A 23199-nucleotide genomic window follows, 5' to 3' on the forward strand; every position below is an offset into this window, starting at 1 on the left:
GGAGTGTTTCCAGATATTTCCTAGACCCTTCATTTTTATTTTCTAAACACAGATCAAGCATAATTTTTTCATCATTTTGGCTGCTCGGCTATCCAGGTGCATGGATTAGGCTTTCTTATGAACACGTTATGTTTTATTAAACAATAACTAATCAATTCTCCTTAAAAAAATATACACAATAAGTTACTGCATAAGTCCACGTAAAAATATAGCGTGACAGAAATTCTGGGAAATTTTCGGTCCCAAGACTGATGTCATCCTGTCCTTGATTTTCTTTTATTCTGGAAAGAAAAAAAAATAAAGACAGAGAAAATTATAAACTCACTCATGCTCATGCCTTCATCTTACCAGACAGAAAGTGTGTCTTTGGCTGCATACATACTTGGACGCTGAATGTCAGAATTATTGAAATGGTTGCCTATTCACTTTCATTCAGTGTTCACACTCCTGGAGACATTGGATGTTAGACGCTGGATGTTAGATGTTGGGATAAGAGCATCTGCTAAATGGCAATAATGTAACGTAATGTATGTGGAAGAGATACACTGCCTCAGCTGATGCTCTTCAGTGAGGATCCAGCAGCATACTGAATACATAAAATGTAAGTGATATAAGCGTCTCTGAAAAGGGCCATCTGCTAGGCAAACAATTCAAGGCAGATAACATACACAGGACCACAGTGGCATTCCAGTTTAGGCACCGTTTTTTTTTTAAACAAAGGGGTGTTTTCGGGATACCTCGGACAGTGAGACTGGTGGAGCACTCGGCTCTGCCCAGCGTGTTCTCTGCCATGACCGTGTACTCCCCATGGTCCTTGGGCCCGACCCTGAGGATGAGCATGGAGCAGACCCCGCACGTATTGGAGATGTAGTAGTTGGTGTTGGTGTTGAGGCTGATGTTGTTGCGGTACCATGTGACGTGGGGCTTGGGGTTCCCCGAGACCGCGCAGCTCATGTAGCACTCGTACCCCGGGGGGGCCATGTGCAGCTTCAGTGGCACCAGGAACTTGGGCGCGCTCTGGAAGTTGAAGGGCCTGTACCGGGGCATGTTCACCGTGAATTTGTCTGCGGAGAGATTAAGCAAAGTCCTTGCTCAGTACGGCCTGGTTAAAACTCCATGTGTGAATTAGTCAGAAATCCTCAAGACTTAGAATATAAAATATGCTTAATCACTCTGGATCAGGCATGTGTTTGTTTGTTAACCAATATCATGAATCACAAGAAGTGAAACAATTTACTCTAAATACTGATCCTCAGCACTGGAGGTTATTTATTCATAATCTAATTATCAAGGGTCCATGCTGGTGATTGACTTCTGCAGTGTGATATCTGAATGGATAAAAATCTCCCCAAATCAACCTCACATGGTTTGATTTAGCACATGGGTGTCTGCCTCTCTAGTGTTTAGTTTTATTCCAGAGTGACGCTCCGCTTTCATTCTTTGTGATGCTAACGAGATTCACACTCAGTGGAAACAGATACCCAAAGGGGGCTGGGGCTGAGAACCACTCTCTATGCAGTGTTGATAAGGAGGGTGATTAACAGGGCATGGGGGGGGTGGGGTGGGGTGGGGTGGGGGGGGGGGGGGTGGTGACAAATAGTGCAAAGAAAAGGGACCAGTGAATGAATGGGACTGAGGAACAGGGGTTGTCAGACATTTATTTAAGCACACTAAGCCAATTGAAGAGAAAGTGATTTATTTCACTGTTTTAAAAGGATGCCATTCACACATTAAATGTATAGCTGTATATAAGCTGTGTGTGTGTGCGTGCGTGTGTGTGTGTGTGTGTATGTGTGTGCTTGTGTATGGCTTGCAATTTGTCCATCTATTTCCTAGTAGAAGCCAATTTGTTCATGAAATGCAGCTGAAATCAGATGCATTTAGCCAGGACAATGCATTATGGGCTACATATGACATGGTGTATTGGTGTATTGTAGTTTTTAAAGCTCTGATATTTGGATGTGGAGGGCAGGCTGTTATACCTTTAAGTAGGTTATCCAAATTGGTCCAGTAAAAGTATATTTAGAGAAACAAACTACAGCAGATATAAGTAATGCAGGGGTTGTAATTTTCCTGGAAGTGTGTTTAGTAATCACAAGCAATGCCACAATATAATGATTTTTGCCTTCTGTCTGTGAATGAATTTATGACATTGTGGGAGCATTCAAATAAAATATTTTATAGTCTATATTACAAAAGACAAAATAATTATGAGATCTAGGACGTTTTGTCACCTGTGTTTGTTTGTAGATTGTAAAAGTAGCCTTTTTTAAAAGACGTTGCTGTAGTATTTTGTTGTGGTTAATTTAGCACAATAAAGCCAGTAAACCTTGCCATTGTAAATCATGTAGACAATAAACTTGAGATAGACATTAGGTGTTAAGTTTGCATGCTGTAATTAGTACCCCACCCACTTAGTCATTCTTGAGTTATCTTACTTTATTTGGCCTTCAGGGCAAAACAACATTTACCAATGCCTGGATTCCTCCCACCCCAGCATTTGGCTGCATTGACTGTGGGACGGATTAACATGGAACAGGCACAGAGGAAGCCAAGCACAACTCCATAATGCTGAAAGCATGCTCAAGTAATCTGGCACCCAGTTTTAAGCATTAGAAGTTGAAGCCTAAAACTCCCAAGGGCACATCTTGCAGGTCTTTTTTTTCTCACTCAATTAAAGTTTTGTTCAAAGCCCTTGGCAGAAGTGTGTCCATATTCATACTAGAGATTTCGTGCCTCTATAATGTCGATGTACAAACTAGTCAGCACCTGAACTCACGTGACAGGATTTTTGGCAGCCACAGTGAGTAACATTGCTTGCAACTTTAACCACGGAGAGTGGCAGGGGTGCCTCTGGTGTCCTGGCCAAACCCACAGTGTGGCTCAGTTAATCACCCAGTTTTATTGGCTCAGCTGATTGCATGGAGGTGTCTGTGGGCCAAATGTCTGCTGTGCATCACCCAGATAGGCGCTACACATCTGTGGTGGATGAAATGAGTCAACCCCGACCACTACCATGCCCTGCTTCACTCCAGGTTTCAGTACCCTTAAAAATGCTATATAATTGCACGATGTTGCATTCATGATACTCCTTCACTTTTGTAAACTTATATAATGTCTATTTATGTACTGGGCAGCAGTGTAGCATAGTGGTAAGGAGCAGGACTTGTAACCAAGCAGTTTCTGTTTCGACTCCCCACTGGGGCACTGCTGTTCTCCCCCGGGCAAGGTACCAATCCAGAAATGCCTCAGTAAATATCTTTAAGAGCATCTGCTAGATGACAAAAATGTAATGTAATATGTTACATTTTTTCTGCAATGTAGGTGATAATTGCATCAGAACACACTGCAACAGAATGGCATTGTACCTCTCTTCCTGGTGGTTCCCCAGGTCGGCGACTCGGAGGGCTCGGAGAGGCCCATGTCGTTCTTGGCATAGACGCGGAAGTGGTACTCGCAACCAGGCATGATGTTGCAGGCAGTGAACTTATTGTTGAAGAGCCGGTCGGCCACCGTCTGCCAAGTCTGCTTGCTGGAGTCCCGCTTGGACACCATGTAGTGCAGGCGGTCGTCTCGTTTCTCGTCCGGCGACGGCTCCCAGACAACCGTCACTGTGCCGGGGACATTTTCCTCCAGCTCCACTGGACCTGGTGGCTTGGGATCGTCTAGAACCAGGTTGGAGACACGCTCAATTACATATATAAATAGGCTGACACAGCTACATCTGTTCATTTTTTTAAGTCTCACACCTACCTTGCCGTTCTGTGTTAAGCTAATACATATCGGTTTCAAAAATTACATTTAGTGTCTCTGGCTTTTGAATTGTTAGAATTGTCTGCAATAAGTAGTTTGCAGAAGCATACGTTGCTGGAAATGAGTTTGTGCTCATGTAAATAAAATGTGAAGGTTATTGTGTAGCTTACTTTGATAAATGATGTCCCTTTAACAAATTAGATGTACTGCTTGGAGCTCATCTCATCTCATAAATAGGAAACATTAAAGGTGAGAGTCCCTTATTTGACAAACACTGCCTGAAATTGCATATTCCTCCTCCTTCATTTGTAACACAACTTTTGCTTGGGGCAGGATCCGTCACTCTGGGAACCTCTGTTTGAACAGTGCCCCCTATTGCTTTACACCCCACTGTTAAACAGCTGTGTTTGAGACCTGCAGGGAACTTGGCATTCCGGTACCTGTGACTCTGATCTCAATGCTGAAAGTTTCCTGGCCGACCAGGTTCTTGACTATGATGGTATAAACCCCAGTGTCAGAGCGCTCCGAGGAGGGAATCAGGAGCTGTGACGTCCCCTCAGCGTTGGTAATGGTGACCCGCTTAGAGACAGGCATGTTGTCTTTCAGCCAGACCACATCTGGCCACGGGGAGGCCTTGAGACATTGGGAAATCATTGTCAACACACATTGGGAAATCACTGTCAACACACACAGAAATTAATGTAAAGAGCATCTCTTATTGCCTTTTAGATGATATGTATCTTAATCTCATTTGTTTATGGCCATAACCCACTTCTGAGTAGACTGCAGAACAGCAGCTAAATAATTTAGACAGACATTCATGATCAGATCAAAAGATCAAAAATGTATTTTTTTTTGAGTAATAAGTAAGTAAGTAATAAGTACATGTACATTACCTCATAGTTTACATTGACCCGTACTGAATTTCCTGCTCGCACAACCATGAAAGTCTTCATTTTGGTGTCTGTGAACTTTGGCCTCACTGTAAGGGAGAAATAGTTCATTTTGCAGCACACCAAGTACAGCTTCAGTACACTCTCATAACAGCTATTGAATCATGGACTATGCTGGTATTATTATTGTTTTCGATGCTGCTTCGCCTTAACCACAGTAAATGTTTCTGTGCTAAAATCAATACATTTTTTTCCCACAGCTATGGTGTTTAGTTCTTAAAGTATATTATCCATTTATGCTTATGGTGTCCCTTTGAGAGAGAAAAAACAAGGGAAAGTGTATGGTTGAACATGAAAACAAGATGAGATTTCAGTATATCAAATCAAACGCTTTCACTGGGGTTTATTTCCAGATACTTCAAGAGTTTTCACAGAAAAAAGTAATGAAGTTGAAAATAGATATTCATATTTAATGAGAATTTCAAGGTGCAAAATGTATCTCCCTGGTGGTGCCTTTTACATTATATGATGTGATTATGTTTAATATGGAATATGTCCGGCATACTTATATGACACACATGGAATGAGAGATGTGGACAGAAATACTTATTTTTTGCTCACCAGGAGGGGGCATGGCGATGATGTAATTGTCCAGATCTTGGGGCTCCCCCTCCCCGCCCTCATTGGTGGCAATCACCCTCACCCAGTACATGCCCATGGACTTCAGGCCCTTCACCATAAAGGAGGTCATGATGACAGGCATCGCATTGCAGCGGATCCAGTCCGTGCTCTCCGCTGGCCTGATCTCCACAAAGTACCCCTTGGCCTCATCTTGGACCCCTTCTTGCTCAGTTGGTTTAGTCCAAGACAGTGACAAGGTAGTGTAGGTGGAGTCTACCACCTTCAGGTCTATGACTTTTCCGGGGGCCTCTGGAATGACATAGCTGGAGTTAGGAAGCCTCCATCTGAGACTGCATTTGACTCTATCAGAAGAAGTCATGAGTGTCTTCATATGCCTTGTGACTTACAAAAATGCATTGCATTTCATGAACTGTTCCATCCCACCAAAGGACTTCGACATGCCGCCAATGTAACTTTGGACACCACATTTTCAAGGATCTCCAAAGATCATGCGTTGTAAACTCATAGAATTAAGGGTAAAAGTTTGTCTTTTCCTATTTCCTGTTTCCAACATCCAGGTTTAATCATATGGATGTCTGTGCTTTTGTCTGGACGGTACTTACTCTTGGGGTCTCTGGCAATCACAAAATCGGACGGTACACTTGGCTCGCCTGCACCAGAAATGTTTACTGCTGCCACACGGAATTCATATGACATCCCTGTTACAACATCTTTCACTGCATATTTCTTATCTGGGGGCACAAAGAGTAGAGAAGGATGAATCACTTTGGTGGTCAGTTGTATTGCAGCAATCATGTTAGAGTTAAGAATACGGCTACTTTTTTCAATGTGTAGTTTCAGAAGCAACTTCAACTAAAATCACAAACTTGAAGGTTTTCACTATGACACAGTGAGGAATCCCACACAGTCAACCAGTTAGAATGACAACAAAACATGAAGTTCTTCTTTGTGTTCAATGAATTCTAATTCAGTCTTGTTGACCGCTTTGATCTACTGTAAGGAAGAATTAGCTAAAGTAATCCCTGAAAGATATTATGTATATAGGAAGAGTGCAGTTCCCTGAGAGGCAGTGAAGTAGCACTGGTGCCCTTATGCTGCTGTTGGATGGTCCTGCTGTTTCCCCACAGCCTGGGAGACTTTCAGCACCATGGACAGCAACAAACTCCCAAACAGGCAGATACACCTGAAGTTCACCGGTAATCAGTTTATGTGTGCTTTACTGAATTAATCAGTTCTTGTATATAGTCGCTGCCCATGTGCCTTTGTTAGAGAGGCCAGAATGGACACAGCCACTGTGTGGGCTGCTTGATAAATCCCTCCATACAGTTGCCAGGTCATCCTCCCAGCTACTGAGGTAACACTCCCTTTAGTATGCCCGACCTGGGACATTCTTTTTAATCTATTAGCTAAAGACTTATTGTTGTTGTTCTTTTGTTTGGATCTGATATTTGTGTTACCCTCTCAAGGAAAATAAAAGAGCCACTGGCTAATTCACTCTTCTTTTGGCTCTTGCCCAATATCCACCCAACGCACTGCCACAGGAGGTTTACTTTTATCTCCCAACATCCCTGATTTTATTTTTTGTCTCACTGAGGAAATAATGTACATTTATGTAACCCGCAGTATGCACTAATAATTTTAGTTAGGTATTGGATCTGCTTAGTTCCCCTTAGTTTCCCTAATTTTACTGATATGGGATCAGTGTGTGAAGCACAGACCTTGAATGGGCTCGTTCACTGGGTTCACCGGACTCCAGAGGTTGCTGCCTTTCTTGCGTTTCTCCAGATGGTAGCCTAAAATACGCGAGCCTCCAGTGTTGGTGGGGGGAGTCCAGCTCAGATTGATGCAGTCCATGAAAGCGCTAACTATTTTGGGTGCAGCAGGTGGACCAGGGTATACTATGGCACAAGGAACATCATTCATTTTTTTAGTAACTTCCTCTCATATTTTTCAGACCCATATTTATATCTGATAAAAAGGAAAGTTAGAAACTATAAGGTGTTTTTGCTTGATCTCTGATACGTCCGGATAGCCACTTAAGGATAAAGGTTATATTGTAAAAGGAAGTATTGTAAATTATAATAAGAAGAATATAGTCTAAATAAAAATGGTGATTGATTTGTCATTACAAGGGCTAAAACACTCCAACTAACTGTTTGAAGACAGCCTTCTGTTGACCGTCACAACCATAATCAAAACTGAAAACAGTTCAAAATTTCCCTGTGGATTTAATGGGAAACCACTAACTCAATTTGAGGGGAAATAAAGTGGTATTTTAGCAAAAGCAAACCTTCTATCTTAATCAGATGCGGTGTTTTGACTAGCAGTGACTACTGTCCCTTAAGACCTGGCCATTTCAATTGAATACGAGGGTACCTATATTGTAGGATGGTCCTGATTTAATCCAAGCACAGTGCGGATTGGCTTACCCTTAGTGCCCGCCATGATGTCGTTGGTTTCCATCATCTCGCTAACTCCCTCCTCGGACACTGCCCTGATGCGGTAGCAGTACTTCCTGCCGTGGTCCACGTCGGTGTCCCTGTAGGCAGTGACGCTCGCTATCTCGCCCAGCTTGGTCCAGGTGTTACGTCCTGTCTGCTGGCGCTCCAGCGAGTAGCCCTTCACCGGGGAGCCCCCATCGTCCTTTGGGGGCCTCCACTTGATCTCGATGCACGAGGCCGAGCTCTCCGCCACCTCCACTGGGCCTTGGGGTGGGGTGGGCTTGTCTGCCAGGACACAGAAACCATAAGTCCTTAGCTTAGAGGAACCAACTTAAACGTGTTACATTTTTGTAAAAATATTCCTTTTGTGGGGACTACTAAACTAAATGTGTACCAAATAAAAAGGACAGTCACTAAAATGATTATTTTGCAATTAAAATTTAAGAACTATCTGGTCACTCCATCTGCAGTCCATAATTATGTTGGAAAGGCCTACTGTGAAACTGTAGAGCTAGATCTCAAATATTCTTTATGGTCTACAATGCTGGAAGATGCTTTAGATGTCACCACTGTTATTCTGAAAGATACACACATTAAATGTATTTGTATTGGTGTTTTGTTCATCACTCTCCACAACTCCCAGCCAATATGTATGCACTTAACATGATATAACTATTCACCTGTATTTCTTTACAGTATGTCAAAACAATAAAAATGTTCATAAAATTAAATAAATGAAGGACTGGTCTCACTGCAGTCTGAACAGGCTGACAGATTGAATAGATTGTTATGTTTCTCTGTGGCTGTGGCCCAGCACTCACCGAGGACAATGAGTCTGGAGAGGGCCTCGATGGTGCCGAAGTCGTTCTTGAGCTTGATCTTGATTTCCCCAGTGTCTTTGCGCTGGCAGCGGCTGAGGAGAAGCCGGCTGTGAGCGGGCGCCTTCTCCACCACCACGTTGGTGTCGTCCACCAGCTCCTCCCCTTCTTTGTACCACTGCACCTTCACTGGCTCCCGTCCAACAAATGGCATCTTGAAGGAAGCGTTTTGCCCCGCCTTCACGATGACGGGCTGGGAGAACTTGGCAAGGTCGTCGGGGTCAAGCCGCGGTGGGTCTGGAGAGAAAAAAAAGATTTCTGTTTGCATTTACGAAGCACTTTAGGGAGCTGCAGTCTTCTTTTACAATAAAGTAAAATGAGTGACAGCACTACAGAACAGCCTACCTACATGTAACACATGTTACGTGTATTTATACTGTATGTACTGTATGTTACATCTACATGTAACCCATATGTAAATGCACATTGTTCTGGCCTTCAGAAACCTTGTTTATTTTCTCAGTTTGTGCACCTGCATATGCTTAAAGAAAGATACTGGCTCAAATGAAAGCATTTTTGATACTATTGTCTTAAAGAACAATCAGGAAAAATAAAAGAATATCTGTATAAATTAATACATCAATAAATATTTATGTAAAGGGTATGAATGATAATGACCTTAAGACATGCAGGGTTGTTTTCTGGAAATGAATAATCAATAAATGATCTCATTATTACCATTTATCTTCTATGGGATATTGAAATGTAATGCTTATTTTAGGCCATCCATGAAAAGGATTTTTATTAAACCTAGGAAGGTGTTGCAGCATACCTCAACAGATTTAATAACTCTCGGGTTAGAATGTCTCGGGTGACAGACCAAACTCTTTCTCTCTGTTTGATAGAGACATTCAAGGAGCCCTTAAATGTTTAAATCAACATTCTCAGAGCACCTCCCTGCAGCTTGCTGAATCAGGGTATGAAAGAAACATAATGTGTTTTTTCTGTGGTGTGAAAATAATTGTGTTAAGCCTCTGCTGCAGTACACCCTCATTCATGTTATCAGTGCTGACCTTCTACAATGATCACTGCTTCTGTTTTACGTCCATCGGCCTCAAAACGGTATTTTCCTGTGTCCTCTTCTTGGCATTTTTTAATTATCAGCTTGTGGCATGGTCCATCTTTAGCAACGGTGACTCCATCTGTGGATGACAACTAACACATGAACAGCAGAGAGTTTAGCAAGGGAAGCCACTGCATCAAAGCAAATATCACTTAATCCACGCTGATACTCTCATCCATCATGAGTTGAGTGCTTGTCACAAGAGAAAATGAATCTCTCTCATATGGAATGTAGACAATAGAAGTATTATACCCCCTCCCCCTCAAAAAATAGATAATATGTAAAAGAAAAAATAAATGTCCTGAATTTAAGTTAATATATCAAAATCAATCAATCAATCTACAGGAAACTAATCAGATTTTCCGTGCTGCAGGATTTGGTTATCCCTTTCACATGAAGCTGCAAAACATTCTCACAGATATCTCTGTAACAGCTGGATGTCAAACTCACATGAACACTTGGAAAAAAAAAAAAAAAACACAAAGTCATATCATTCTCTGGGTGACCCTCATGCATCCGGCCTGGAAGCAGATCAGTATCAGAAACACCTTCAGGATTAAATAGAGATAAGAAGAATGAAGCATCACCAGTAGTCATCAAACAGAAAGGTAAAAAACGGTCACCTGCTTCCCGTCTTTGAACCAGGCTCCCTCGCACGACTCGCTGCTCAGCTTGCACATCAGCTCAGCTGGCTGGCCCACCACAGCATTCACGTCTGACAGCCCGCTGATGAACTGAACTCCGGGGTCTGGATTGCATATTAGGAGCAAGGTCAGCTCCATGTCTTGGTTTTTTGTACCTCAAAACAGCTCCTTGGTAAAGCATTCAGTTTTGTTGGTACTAAGTATCAGATGTATCTACCTATAGTCCTTACTTATTTATTTTTCAAAAAATAGATATGTATAGTGTAATGTGTTCAATAACAAAAGTTAAAATACATTTGAGATAAATTACAAAACTGAGGTAAATTACAATAACTTGTTGCTTGTTAATTATTAAATGTTTTGCTTGAAATCAGTTGCAATAAGGCTGTTTGCATACTGTGTCAAATATAACCATTCATCTTTATTTCCTACTTAGGTCAGTGTATGGCTGTTCTTGTATCCATAGTTGTTCAAAATTCTCCTTTGCCATCCTTCTCTCTCCTTTTGTGATTTCTTCCTCTTCATCTTCATCTTCTGCTTCATCAGTCCTTTTATCCATGTTTTAATTTCTCTGTGCACTGTGCTTTCTGGTGTTCAATTGTGCTCCACATTTGTTCAACTTGGCTATGCATCCCTAAATCTAAGTCCTCCACCAAAACAATTCCATTGAATGATTTTCTTCCCTTTATTATCTTTATTACCTTATTATTCTGTCATAAGGTTGTGTCATTTTATTGCTACTCTCTTTTATTGTAACTATTGTTATCACTTATAATAGGTTATTATATTTTTAATGTTCAATACTACTCACACTTACAACTTGGCAGTTATGGGTCTTCAGGCAATGTTCTCTGAAAATTAATTTGCAGTATGATGTCCACTGATTTCAGCATGGTGTTCTGTATCAGAATCACTTACAGGTTAATTGAGGATCATCCTCCATCTTCCAAACTTGGGTCTTCTGGCTTCACGGTGTGCTGAATACTCTTACTTGGAAAGTGCATCTTGTTTTATTTACATATTTATTTTAAGGAGGATCACAATTTTCATTTGCATTTGTTGGCAATGATTTTAGTGATGACACACATGATTTTAGTGAACACAAAGCACAACATAGATACATTATACACTTTTCATATACTTACAAACTGTTGTAGGTCTCCTTTCACCAATTCAACAATAAGGAATTAGAAACTGACCCTTTTTTGGCTCTGCACCAAGATAACAAATTGAGTTCTTCCATCATGACACTGAAGATAAACTAATCTCATTTTAGAATTTGTATTAAAAGCAATTATGATCTACAGCAGAATGGGTATGTAAAACAATGATAGTTTAATAAAAACCTGTCTTTAAATAAGATTACATAGGAAGATGGAAAAAAAAGTTAATAAAGGTTATATATTTCCAAGGTTATCATTGTAATAGGCCAGTTAATTTAGATGCCCTGTGGGAGTACATTTTCATGTCTGTGCCAGTATTACTGCAGGAGTGTGTCATTTTTGAAAAGATTGAATTACTTTCTAATTGCATTGCTCTCATGCAGTCAGTCTCTTACCAATGACCTTGTCCGAAAGCAGCGGGCCTTGTCTTGTGCGCTTGGTAGACCTTCCAGCTTCTCCAGAGCCTTCCTGGCCGTTTTCTTGTCTGTTTTCTCCCCCATCTTCTTGCCCCTTATCTCTTCCATTTCCTTGCACACTTTCTTTTCCCATCTGTTTCCCCTGTTCTTTCCCCTCTCCTTGCCCGCTTCCTTGCCCGTTTGCTTGCTGGTTTCCTTGCCCCTTCCCTTGCCGGTTTTCTTGCCCCTTTTGCAGGTTTGAATCTGTGGCTGCGCCTTCATTATTTGTTTCTCCTATCAGCAATTACCATAAGGACTGTCATTCGTTTGAAGAAGTGCTAACGGATAACACCGTTAGCCTAGGAACAGAAGTGACAATGGTAACAATGGAAATGACAACAAATTCAACATCAATGAACAATAAACACACCACAGTTTACAAAGAGATGAGTAATGGGCACATAATAAAACAGAAATTTACACAGAATGAACACAGACACACCTTGTATACAAAGACAAAAATATTAAATAGTATTTCTATGTGTTTTATCTAGTTAGTATATGCAGATACATGCTGAAACATGTATGTGCAGGTTATTCATTTTAATATTAAAATGATGTATCATTTAAAGACTATATTTGGAAGAGATTAATCTGAAATGTGGAAGTGAGTTTGTTGAGTGTTATTCAGTAATGCTGTTCAGTTAAGCCTAAAGGAAGGATGTGAAAGCTCAGACCACTGCTCTCATGATAGATGGACACATGGACGTTTCTACAGATTAGACAACACAAAATACAGCACACCCCTTGACACATTGCGCACATAAACACACAATTGGCTTACAAACAAAAAGGACATATTATTTGTGATTAGTATGATGAAGTAAACAGATATGAGCGTATATTTGTAGCAATAGCGAGTGGCATTCTGTTTCTGTTTCTTGAAGTCAGCACTGTTTATGCTTTGAAAGGCTATCAGGTAAAATACTACTTTTATTATTTTAAAATCTATTGTTTTTTATATTTTATATTTATCATAGCTATATTATATTTTTCTCCTCTTTTTGCATTTTTACACCCTTTTCACTCAACTTCTTGTAATTGCCAGTTGAACAATAGGCTTGTGTCACGCAAACAATTTCTGCACTCACACGGGAGTGCAGGGCATAGTGAATGCAGTCCCCCTATATGCACCTGAATGACAGGGTGCAAAGGAGGGAATCCAGGCCCACATACCCACCCCTACCCAGCAGAACACAGGCAATTTGTTCCATTGCTATGAACAGTAGGTCACTGTCGACAGGTGGTATGGTTGGAAACAAACCCAGTCTGTAGAGTTCAGCCTGCTGTTGGAGCGGATGCCTTTGCTACCTGAGCCAGGATTTATGAAAATGCGTGTTAAAATGGTTTTATTTTACAGAATCATGACAATTTGAAGACCTATGGTGTCATATGGTTGTGGGGAGTGGACAAGTTTAATTTTTTTTTTTAACTTTTTAACTGTAATGTTAGCACAGACCTGAGTCCATCAATAAACATAGTTTTCAGCCTCCTTGATACCAGCTCAAAATATTAATGATCTCCCTCAGAATGTATTATATCTCTATCAGCCTCTGTCTCAATCCTAATGTCACACCATTAAAGATGACTTTTCAACTACTCTCTCCCACAGAAATATCCTTGTGGACACCTTAAAATCTTATGTGATTCTTTTCAGGATAACTGTAATCGCCTTTCATTTTGTTTGCATGTATTTGTAAGTCCAAGCTTCTTCTGTACTTCTGTTGTTTTGGAATGAAGCAGCATTGTGAATGTGAGCAATTAAATCTGGCGGAGATACGCAGTTTCTCATGACTTTCGCCTATGCAGTGGTTAAAACGGCCTTACTCTCTTACCCATGGCCCTGTCTGGGTCCAGGGGGTCGTGTCATTTACGGTCTGCAAGCCCTCCGTCCCCAGCTTGCCCGTTTTGTACACTTGGATCTGTACCATCACAACTTTAATGTCACAAATGCCACCAAAGTCATTGAGGGTCTCATGACTTTCTGCCCATGCAGAAGTTAAAGCGGCCCTCCTCTCTTACCCACAGCCCTGTCTGGGTCCAGGGGATCATGCCTTTTATGGTCTGCAAGCCCTCTGTCCCCAGCTTGCCCGTTTTGTACACCTGGATCCGTACCATCACAATTTTAGTGTTATGAATGCCACCGAAGTCATTGAATTTCTCATGACTTTGTGCTCATGCAGCAGTTAAAACAGCCTTCCTCTCTTACCCATGGCCCTGTCTGGGTCCAGGGGGTCGTGTCGTTTACGGTCTGCAAGCCCTCCGTCCCCAGCTTGCCCGTTTTGTACACTTGGATCTGTACCATCACAATTTTAGTGTCACAAATGCCACCAAAGTCATTGAGGGTCTCATGACTTTCTGCCCATGTAGAAGTTAAAGCGGCCTTCCTCTCTTACCCACGACCCTGTCTGGGTCCAGGGGATCATGCCTTTTATGGTCTGCAAGCCCTCTGTCCCCAGCTTTCCCACTTTGTATATTTGGATCTGTACCATAAAGAATTTAATGTCATGAATGCCACCAAAGTCATTGAATTTCTCATGACTTTCTGCTCATGCAGCAGTTAAAACAGCCTTCCTCTCTTACCCATGGCCCTGTCTGGGTCCAGGGGGTCATGTCGTTTATGGTCTGCAAGCCCTCCGTCCCCAGCTTGCCCGTTTTGTACACTTGGATCTGTACCATCACAATTTTATTGTTCTATCAGCACCATGGTTACTCTTTTTTTCAAGTGCCATGTGATATCTTTTTATACATTTTTTAAGCACCAAGGATAAATATTTCCAAAAGGCTGCATTTGTATTTTACTAGTACCAACAGCTACTGTTGAGACATTGAAATGTGTAAAGATCAGATAATATAGTAATTGGTCACATTTGGGATGTGAGCAGACAGTAGATTATTCATTTGTTTGAGGACATTCGCATTCTAGCAAGCCTACTTTAAAAGGAGCAATTGCTGAGGAAAACAGCTTAGTGCAGTTCAAAAACAATTGAACAAATTTTCCTCATAAATGATTTGCTTACCTAGTATATACACATTATATATTGTACCAATATATTTAAAGTCCAACTTTTTGAACAACAAATTTAACAGTATGAATGTTCTCCAATTTACAATCTATGTGGAGATCAATGGCCTTTATTAAATTTGGACTTCGAAAAAAATGGTAATATGGTGTTAATTAATACAGCATATTGAGTACCAACATGCCCTGCAACAACGACAACAGGAAAAACCACAGTAGTTACTGCAGGCACAATGATGGCCATGGTTGTGAAGATAACAAAGACAATAATGATAATGACGATTATAACAAAGACATTTTGGATGATGTGATTGTGTTCTCTTCATTGAAAATTCAAGTGAGGGTTGTACTGCCTTACCTATGACTGTGTCTGGAACCAGTGGGCCTGTTCTGGTCCGCTTCTTGGTCTGGTCTTCTGCTCCATCATCTTGATCAACCACAGGGGGTGTTTTTGCTGGCACCTCCTTAACAGGCCCACTGTCTCTCACATCATCTGCAGGTATTTTCTGTACAGGACGATCCTCTTTTACAATGACTGGGGGTGGATGGCTTTCCAGCTTTGGGGGTGGACGGCTTTCTAGCTTTGGCCTGCTGTCTAATGCAGCTCCGTTTGACCCATTGACTAACCTGAGCCCATCATCCAGCTTGGGCTCATTGTCCAGGCCAGACCCCTCACCCAGCCCATCCCCACCATCCACCACGGGCTCCACGGGGGCCTCTGCTGCCTTGGCCACCTCCTTCTCCTCCTGGGCCTTTCTCACCACCTCCAGTTTCTCCTCCCTCTCCTTCTGCAGCTTCACCTGCTGCTCCTGGGCTACCTTCTCCAGGTTCACTGTAGCTCCGCCTGCCTGGGTTGTTTTGCGGGCCTTCTTCTTGCCGGGTGGAGCAGGGTCACTGTCCGCTGAATCAGAGAAGGAACACAGAGAGAACACAGGGAGAGACAGAAGAACACAGACCATGAATGCAGCCATCATTGGGAAAAAAGGATTCATGGTCCATGTCTGAACCAGGGTTATTCATCAATACACTGATAGAACTATGGTCCACATTTGTTCAATGAAAGCCATACAGGTCATTCAGAAATAGGAATCTGCATCATATAACTATGAGTATGAATTCAATTTTTTTTTGATTATAAGTATAAATGTCATTGTTGTTGCATTGATGTTTTTGTCTAGCAGACCTGTTGTTTTTTATTTAAATCTCAATATTACATCAGTCACTTTTTCAAGTAAATATCTTTCTTGTTGACAATTGGATTGTTGACAACTTGGTTTCAGATTCACTTAATCTGGCGTTTACCATCAAGCATGACACACATGAAAACAGGTGTGTTTTCAGCTCAGTCAATGGATTTGCCTACAGAGGAAATCATGCTGCTTTGATCCTTAGTTCAGCTTTTACATCGATCCCTTTGGGAAAAGAAAATTAGAGTAGATGTGATAGCCTCACCCTCGACTATAAGCCAGGCACTGCAAGTTTTGATGCCGGCCACAGCCGAATAGATGCCCTTATCCAGCTGCATGCAGTCTCGAACCCGAAGCCTGTGGATCAGCTTGTCCTCAGACACTGTGATCTGGTACTTTTCGCCATCTTCCAGCTGGGCGTTCTTGCCCATCCACAGTATTCTGGCAAAGGGATGGGACAGGACACACTCGAAAATGGCATCCTCCCTCTCCTTGGCTTTCACCTCCTGGATTTTGACAATGAAGTCGATGTTTGGAACTGAAAGGCAGAGAAAGGCTGAGTTAAGAAGCAAAGAATGAGATGCGTTCTCATTTACCAAGTGTCCTGAAGAAGATAACTGGGGCTAATGTATATGAAAATGTAGCCCAGGGAAAGTGAGTGGTTGGTGGAAAGTATTTGTAGCTATATTTATAGCATTCATTAGCCTCAAAACGATTACACTTGAAAGATGACTTGGACATGATGTGTTCATATATAGTACGTAATAGTACTCTGGGTATTTTTTTTTCCAAAAAATTGTTTTATTAATATTGTGGAGAGCAATTTGAATCATGATGTTTCTTTTTTGCTCACTCTTGAACTCAGTGGAGAAGACGTTGACCTCCTCAACGTCCACTTGGTACAGTCCTGCATCCTCAGGTAGAAGGTCCTTGATGGTAAAGACCAGCTTCTTGCCCACCTGTCTCAGGTTGTGCTTCATCTCCATGTCTTTGCTGTATGGAATCATTACACCATCCTGCAAGACACAGACAAAGCTCAACAGCAGCACTGACAAAAGGCTGCAGGTTCAAATCCACAGTGGGACACTGCTGTTGCAGTAGAGTATTGAATGGCCATGCTGTAAAAAAGTACATGAAATATCATGATTTATACAGACATTTTCCCCATCTGTGAAGTAATATCACAGTAAAATCATTTCATGAAAATCATCACAATTTATTTCTAATTTAATTTATTCATTTTCCTGTGCTTATGCCAACCAACATGACCTGTCATATGGTTTGCTATGTCACCATTCTTATCAATGTCAAAGTGAGATAACTAATGTCATTTTTGACATGGATTGTGATATGCACAGTCTGTCAGTGAATTTTTATTTAGTGATTACTTATGCCGAAGATCCTATACATTCATTTTTTACCTGACATAATTTTCTTTATTTACAGTAAAACAATTATTTACTTGGAAAAAAAATCCATTCAGTGAGCAAGAAGCAGACCACAACACCTCCTTACACAATGCAGTACACTCTAGTCGGACACCTCTCCTACGACCCTGAGGTCTGATCTGAGATCAGCGGCTTACTAAGTCGAATCTGTCTCACCTTGTAGAGGAAAATCCTGCTGCTTGGGTCTTTGAGCTCCAGGTCAAGTTCAAATGATGCAGAACCATCTGCCTTCACTTCAATATGTTTCAGATTACTGATTGCATCAATGTACTGAGGAGGCCAAAGAAGAGGCAGATGGAGGGATGGAGAGAGGGCGAGAAAGACATGAATTGGAGAAAAATGAATGGTTAGAAACCAAGATGGTGAGAATGCAGGGAAGGGGGGACACAGCTCGGGTTAAAGCAATGACTCATCATTACATGTGCCATTCTGTGTCAGTTTGTCATCTGTGGAGTTCAGACAAATAGAAAGCGTACCACTACGCAAGCACTTCTTTTCTTTTTCAACCATGTTATTTCCAGTTCAACAAACATACTTTGTCTGTTGAGCTTGTGAGGGAGTACCCATAACCTGGGATTATCTTCAGCAGCGTATATTACAGTGTTTGTTGCTTGTCTGAACTTGCCTAGATGGCACATAGTAATCGGTTGAGGGGTGGGGGCTGGGACAAGCTCAAATGATGTCGTACATTGAGGTCACAGGTCTAGTTGTCATACAGTGAAGAGGAAGTATGAGCAAATGTAGAATGAAATGGCAAAGCTAGTTTGGAAAATAAATTGCAACTACTATAGTTTTTTCTGTAACTTTGCCACATTAGTGTCTATTGAATATCTGACACTTTTATACTTTTATACTGCATATGTGTGTGTGTGTGTTTGTGTAATTATGTATATATATATATATATATATATATATATATATATATATATATATATATATATAGGTATGTATGTATATATACACACACATATATACACACACTGAAGAGCTGCCTTCTTACCATAGCTTGCTCCTCCTCTCTCTCCCTTTTCAACTCATTCAGCTTCTTGAGCATCCAGCGGAAGTCAGTGACACCAAACTCCTTGCAGATGCGTTCGTAGTCCTTCTTTTCGGCGCTGAGCAGAATTTCCCAGAACTTTTCATCGATCTCTCCATCCTTCTTCTCTTCCACTTTGCGTCCAGCACTATAAAAACAGCAGACATTCAAACTTCATCCAGGAGGAGGCCTCTTCCATGTCATCCCACCTGCCTTACCTTGTTGTTTCAGGACTCTGAATGATTTGCATTTGATATGTAAATAAGTGTGTATGTATTTTGCATTTGCATTTGATATGTAAATAATGTTTTTTTTTTCAATACATTGCTAATAATGGGCCTTTACCTTTTTCTAAGCAGTTTTCTGAACTCTGCTGGATCAGTTGTTGGACCTGAAAGGGGACAGATATTTAGATGGTTTACATATAGCTTTATGAGTGTATATATTCATTAAATAAAAATCAAGGTCTTCATACTCATCGTTAAACACACCTGGTTCTTCCATTGCTTTATTTTTCTTGAACCCAACTGAAAGAGGTAGAGAGAGTGAAATTATCAGGCACATACAAACAGTGTTCACTGGAGCATGAAAATGCAGTTACATTTGATGCCAAAGTCTACTGAATGTAATTGCCTGATTATCCACCGCAAGCTTACATCAGCACATTGCTGCTTTCTAGTGCCTCCTCTGACAACTGCCGATGGCTCATGCTAGTTTAGCAGTAGCCTGTACCTTTGTTGCAAACTAAGGGCTGTGGGCAGTCATGTGTCCGATTGGAAGGTGGGGGGGTGTACTCAGAGTCAGAAGAAGAATCCAGCCTACTCCCTCTCACAGGGCCTACAGTTTAGAGGCTGGAAACCTTACAGAGGTTGGGAAAGCTCCAGTCCTCAAAAACAGAAGTACTTGCACATATTTTTTTTTTTCCATCCATGCCCTAAATTGGCTGATTTCACTAATTAGTTCCCCTTCTGGAGATTATGCAACCCAGGGATTACCGTGTCTGTATACATTGTAAACTGCTTTGCAATCAAGCTCCAAACATAAAACTCACTTATGACTTTATGTGTGTTGACAGGATCAGTATCAAACCATATCAAATGTATCGGCTTTGTTTTTCTCTTTGGATTATTGGCTGAGAATGCAGATAGGCGGTCACTAACACTTGGGATAGCCGCTATCTACTTTAACCCAAATATACATGGCATGGCAAGTGGTTTTATCAGTAAGGTCAATTCAGCCTGTGATTCCCCTTCTTTCTTAGGGGAGTGGACAGCTGAGGAATAACGCTTCCGTTATCTGTTTTAGAGAAATAATGTTATGATTTATCACAATACCTTCATGTTCAGCCAAGCAAAAATAAGTTTTACCTCTTTGTGAATAGTCTGGTTGTTAATTTGGCCTCACACACAAGCTCTCCAAATGGAGTTCTATATCACATCAAATAATTAGCAATTTAAACTCTCAAGTATCCAATTCTTGTAATCTGATACCTACAATTTATAGCAAGCCACAATATTTAAAGAAACCACATTTTATGCAAAGGTAATTTAGAGATGAGAAAGAACTGTCTAGCCAGGGAGATGAATGAACATTTTGATACATCTATTAAGAAGGGAACAAGTAGTGAGCAACAGTGTTTTATGTAGCAGTAGGTACATTAATGGATTTATCTCCCTCATTGGATCTTACCTTCAATAACATTCAGAGTGGCAGTGCAGACTGCCTTCCCATACTCATTAATGGCAAAGCATTTGTAGGTATCCGCCTCTTCTCCAGACACTTTAGGGATCTATTAAATTGATATTGCATTGTAGTCATAATCCAAAGGAACGCAGTGTATGAAGAAATAGCATTACCTTCAGACTGTGTCTAAGCCTGACACCTGCATAAATGTGCTAATTTGTAAATAAAAAGATTCATTAAGGAATCAGAGGCTAATACAAATTATGAGCAGCTTACACTATTAAACACTGCAAAATGCTTACAAATATAATGAAGTAATATATAAAAAAAGAAGTTGATAAAATATGCAATAAGAGGTACATTAGGTAATTGGATGCTGTACTATTAATCTTGCATGCTAATTGTAACAAATGTTTTACATCATAGCAGATTGAATCAAATAGATGCATATAAAATAAAATAAAACATAGAGACAAGAGTAATGAAAATTATTAAAATGAAAATTATTGAATGAAATCTTTATGACCATCAATCATGTAATTGCATGATTTAGCAGCACAGATAAGCTCTTTTTAAGGGTAAACCTGTAATATAGCATGCCACAAGTGCAACACGACACTCATCATTGGTATTTTACAATAAGTGAGCTGTTTTCCACTTTGCAGGACAGTGCATTTTGCAATTGTGTTTTGTCATCTGGCAGATGCTGTTATCCAGAGTGACTTCCATTGTGCAAATACAAATGTTGTTAAAAAACGAAGATATGGACATGATTCAACACGTTAAGTGCAATATACTATCTCAAATATTATGAAAATTAAACAAATAAAAAAACACAAAACACAACCAGCAACAAATCTGAAACATATAAACATTACATAAAAGCAGAACAAGATCACACTATGGTAGGGGAAGCGGGCCACAGTTTGAAAAGTTTGAAGTGTCTCACAAGGATATACTTCAGAAAGCAGCCAAGGAGTCTGTACAAACTGTCTCTGGAGGTGCAAAACATGTTGACATTTACTGAAAAAACACAAGCTCAACAATCTCTACTGATGTATGTATGGGAAGACAAGTCCTTTGAACATGACATTACTGCCCTTTGTTGTTTCAATCTAATACGTCACACAGAATGCACTTGACAAACCTAAGCGGCCAAAGAAATGAAAATATGCACATACAGATATCAAGTATGTGCAGCGAAATGGACCTCCATGACCTAAATATAACCTTTCACTTGTAGGTGCACAGTGAAGGACAGCAGTAGCAAACACAATGAGTGAAGATGGCTGAGCCTCCCAGAGCCAGGTGGAGAATAGGTGGAGGTACAAGCCCTGCTGGAATAAACACCTTATATGCCCTCTATGCTGACTGACTCAGGAGCAGCTCAAAAAAAATCAAGACCCTACATATTGTTTTTCACTATCTACTACATTGTGTAAATGGAATAGATAAAATTAGCAGCCTTCTCCTGCCGGATAACTATTCATTAGTACTATGGTAGCTGAGAGGAAGAGCTTATTGTAGGCCAGCTTAGCTTCAGAGCAGTCGACTCACCTGCAGGGTGTATTCACCGGAGGATTCATCGTATTTAACCTGGAATTTCATCTGGTCAGCCATGTCTCCCTTGGCTCTTTTCCATGTTACCTCTGGCTTTGGAATCCCACTCACAACTGCTTTAAAAATGGCTAATTTACCTGTACGTGATGACACCAAACTGTGATGTTAAAGTAATCCAGATTTTGTAGTTTTCATGTCAGTGTTGAGAATGTTTGACTTAACCCTCATCAAAATGGCTAGCGGTACTGATTGGATTGTGGTCAGCTGGACATTTCTCCACCAGTTAACCAATGGATGTGAATGAAATAAAACATTACATTATAGTCATTTAGCAGGCACTCTTACTCAGAGCAACTTACATAGGTTACAATTTTTACATGTTATCCATTTATAAAGCTGGATATTTTACTGAGGCAATTTTTGGTTAAGTACCATGCAATAAAATGCAACAAACAGAAAATTAGAAACATAATAATTGCTGCTATCTGTACATATTATAAACCAGTTGTTTGCAGAAAACTGAATGCACGCACAGGAAACCAGAAGGGAGATGATATTACCCAGGTAGCATTAGCATTATATTTAGTTTTTATTGGAGGGATGCCTGTTCAAATTCCAGGTCTGGCATTGCTGTTTTGCCCTTAATGAGGACAGTTGACCTTAATTTCATCCTGTAGTTGGATGAAGGATCCATATTTACAATATAAGCTACTGTGTGTGTTCTGTTGAGGAGAAGGGTGCCTGCTGACCATAGGAGTAATACATGACCAGGCTTACCTTCCTGAATAGTTAAAGCGATGGGTTTGCGGAGAAAGTCGGGTGTGGTCTTTCCTTCAGGAAGCTCCTCCACATACTGTGTAATCATGACCCCTGGGACCTTGGATCGCTTTTTTATCCCTACTGAATATGTAAAAAAAAAGTTACATTAGCCAGTATTTCCTGATATGAATAGTGCATACAGAATAGCTGCACACCCATACATCAGTCAGTATTTGTCTTTACATTTGGCCTTGTGATACATGTAAGCGATAATTTTATTCTTCATAAATAGAGTTGATCCCCTGAGCGAATTGAATAAAAAGAACTGTACTAACAACAAATAATGTTTCCATTTAGTTTTGAGTCAAAGTCGAAAACAAAAGTGAATTGAATCCAGGCCAGTGTTCCTGACATTTGCTGAGTAACCATGTTTTATGCATAGAAATCCAAGGTGATGTTTAATATGCATATTCATACATCAAAATTCAAAATTCATATTTAATGTGAGGCTATTCCATTTTTTCCTCTGTTGTATTGCGATTTAATCAACTCAGAACAGTGGACAGCTTTTA

At 40.6% G+C, this 23199-nt stretch overlaps 1 protein-coding gene across 1 annotated transcript; it reads right to left on the minus strand.

Annotated features, from left to right (window-relative positions):
- Positions 1-276: 276 nt before the first annotated feature.
- Positions 277-22889, minus strand: LOC118780410 (immunoglobulin-like and fibronectin type III domain-containing protein 1). Its single transcript, XM_036532874.1, has 29 exons — positions 22871-22889; positions 22646-22768; positions 21866-22005; positions 20315-20414; positions 18971-19016; positions 18590-18773; positions 17746-17859; positions 16995-17157; positions 16407-16679; positions 15313-15855; positions 15136-15140; positions 14516-14602; positions 14329-14415; positions 14142-14228; positions 13955-14035; positions 13768-13854; positions 11873-12119; positions 10294-10418; positions 9621-9762; positions 8551-8844; positions 7718-8014; positions 7007-7186; positions 5891-6019; positions 5268-5576; positions 4650-4735; positions 4194-4386; positions 3369-3665; positions 738-1064; positions 277-281 (listed from the first exon to the last, which is right to left on the minus strand). The coding sequence occupies exons 1-29, from the start codon at positions 22887-22889 to the stop codon at positions 277-279; spliced, it is 4770 nt and encodes a 1589-aa protein (XP_036388767.1).
- Between the last annotated feature and the right edge of the window lie 310 nt (positions 22890-23199).

Source organism: Megalops cyprinoides, chromosome 7, assembly GCF_013368585.1.
Source record: "Megalops cyprinoides isolate fMegCyp1 chromosome 7, fMegCyp1.pri, whole genome shotgun sequence".
NCBI classification, from domain to species: domain Eukaryota; kingdom Metazoa; phylum Chordata; class Actinopteri; order Elopiformes; family Megalopidae; genus Megalops; species Megalops cyprinoides.

What these genes read in the sequence shown, in the direction of transcription:
- LOC118780410 (XM_036532874.1), bottom strand. An exon ending in CTTCTCCACTGAGTTCAAGA is followed by an intron (nt 16,680 to 16,994) that starts GTGAGCAAAAAA and finishes TCTGCCTTTCAG; the next exon opens with TTCCAAACATCGACTTCATT. An exon ending in GGGAACCACCAGGAAGAGAG is followed by an intron (nt 1,065 to 3,368) that starts GTACAATGCCAT and finishes ATCTCTCCGCAG; the next exon opens with ACAAATTCACGGTGAACATG.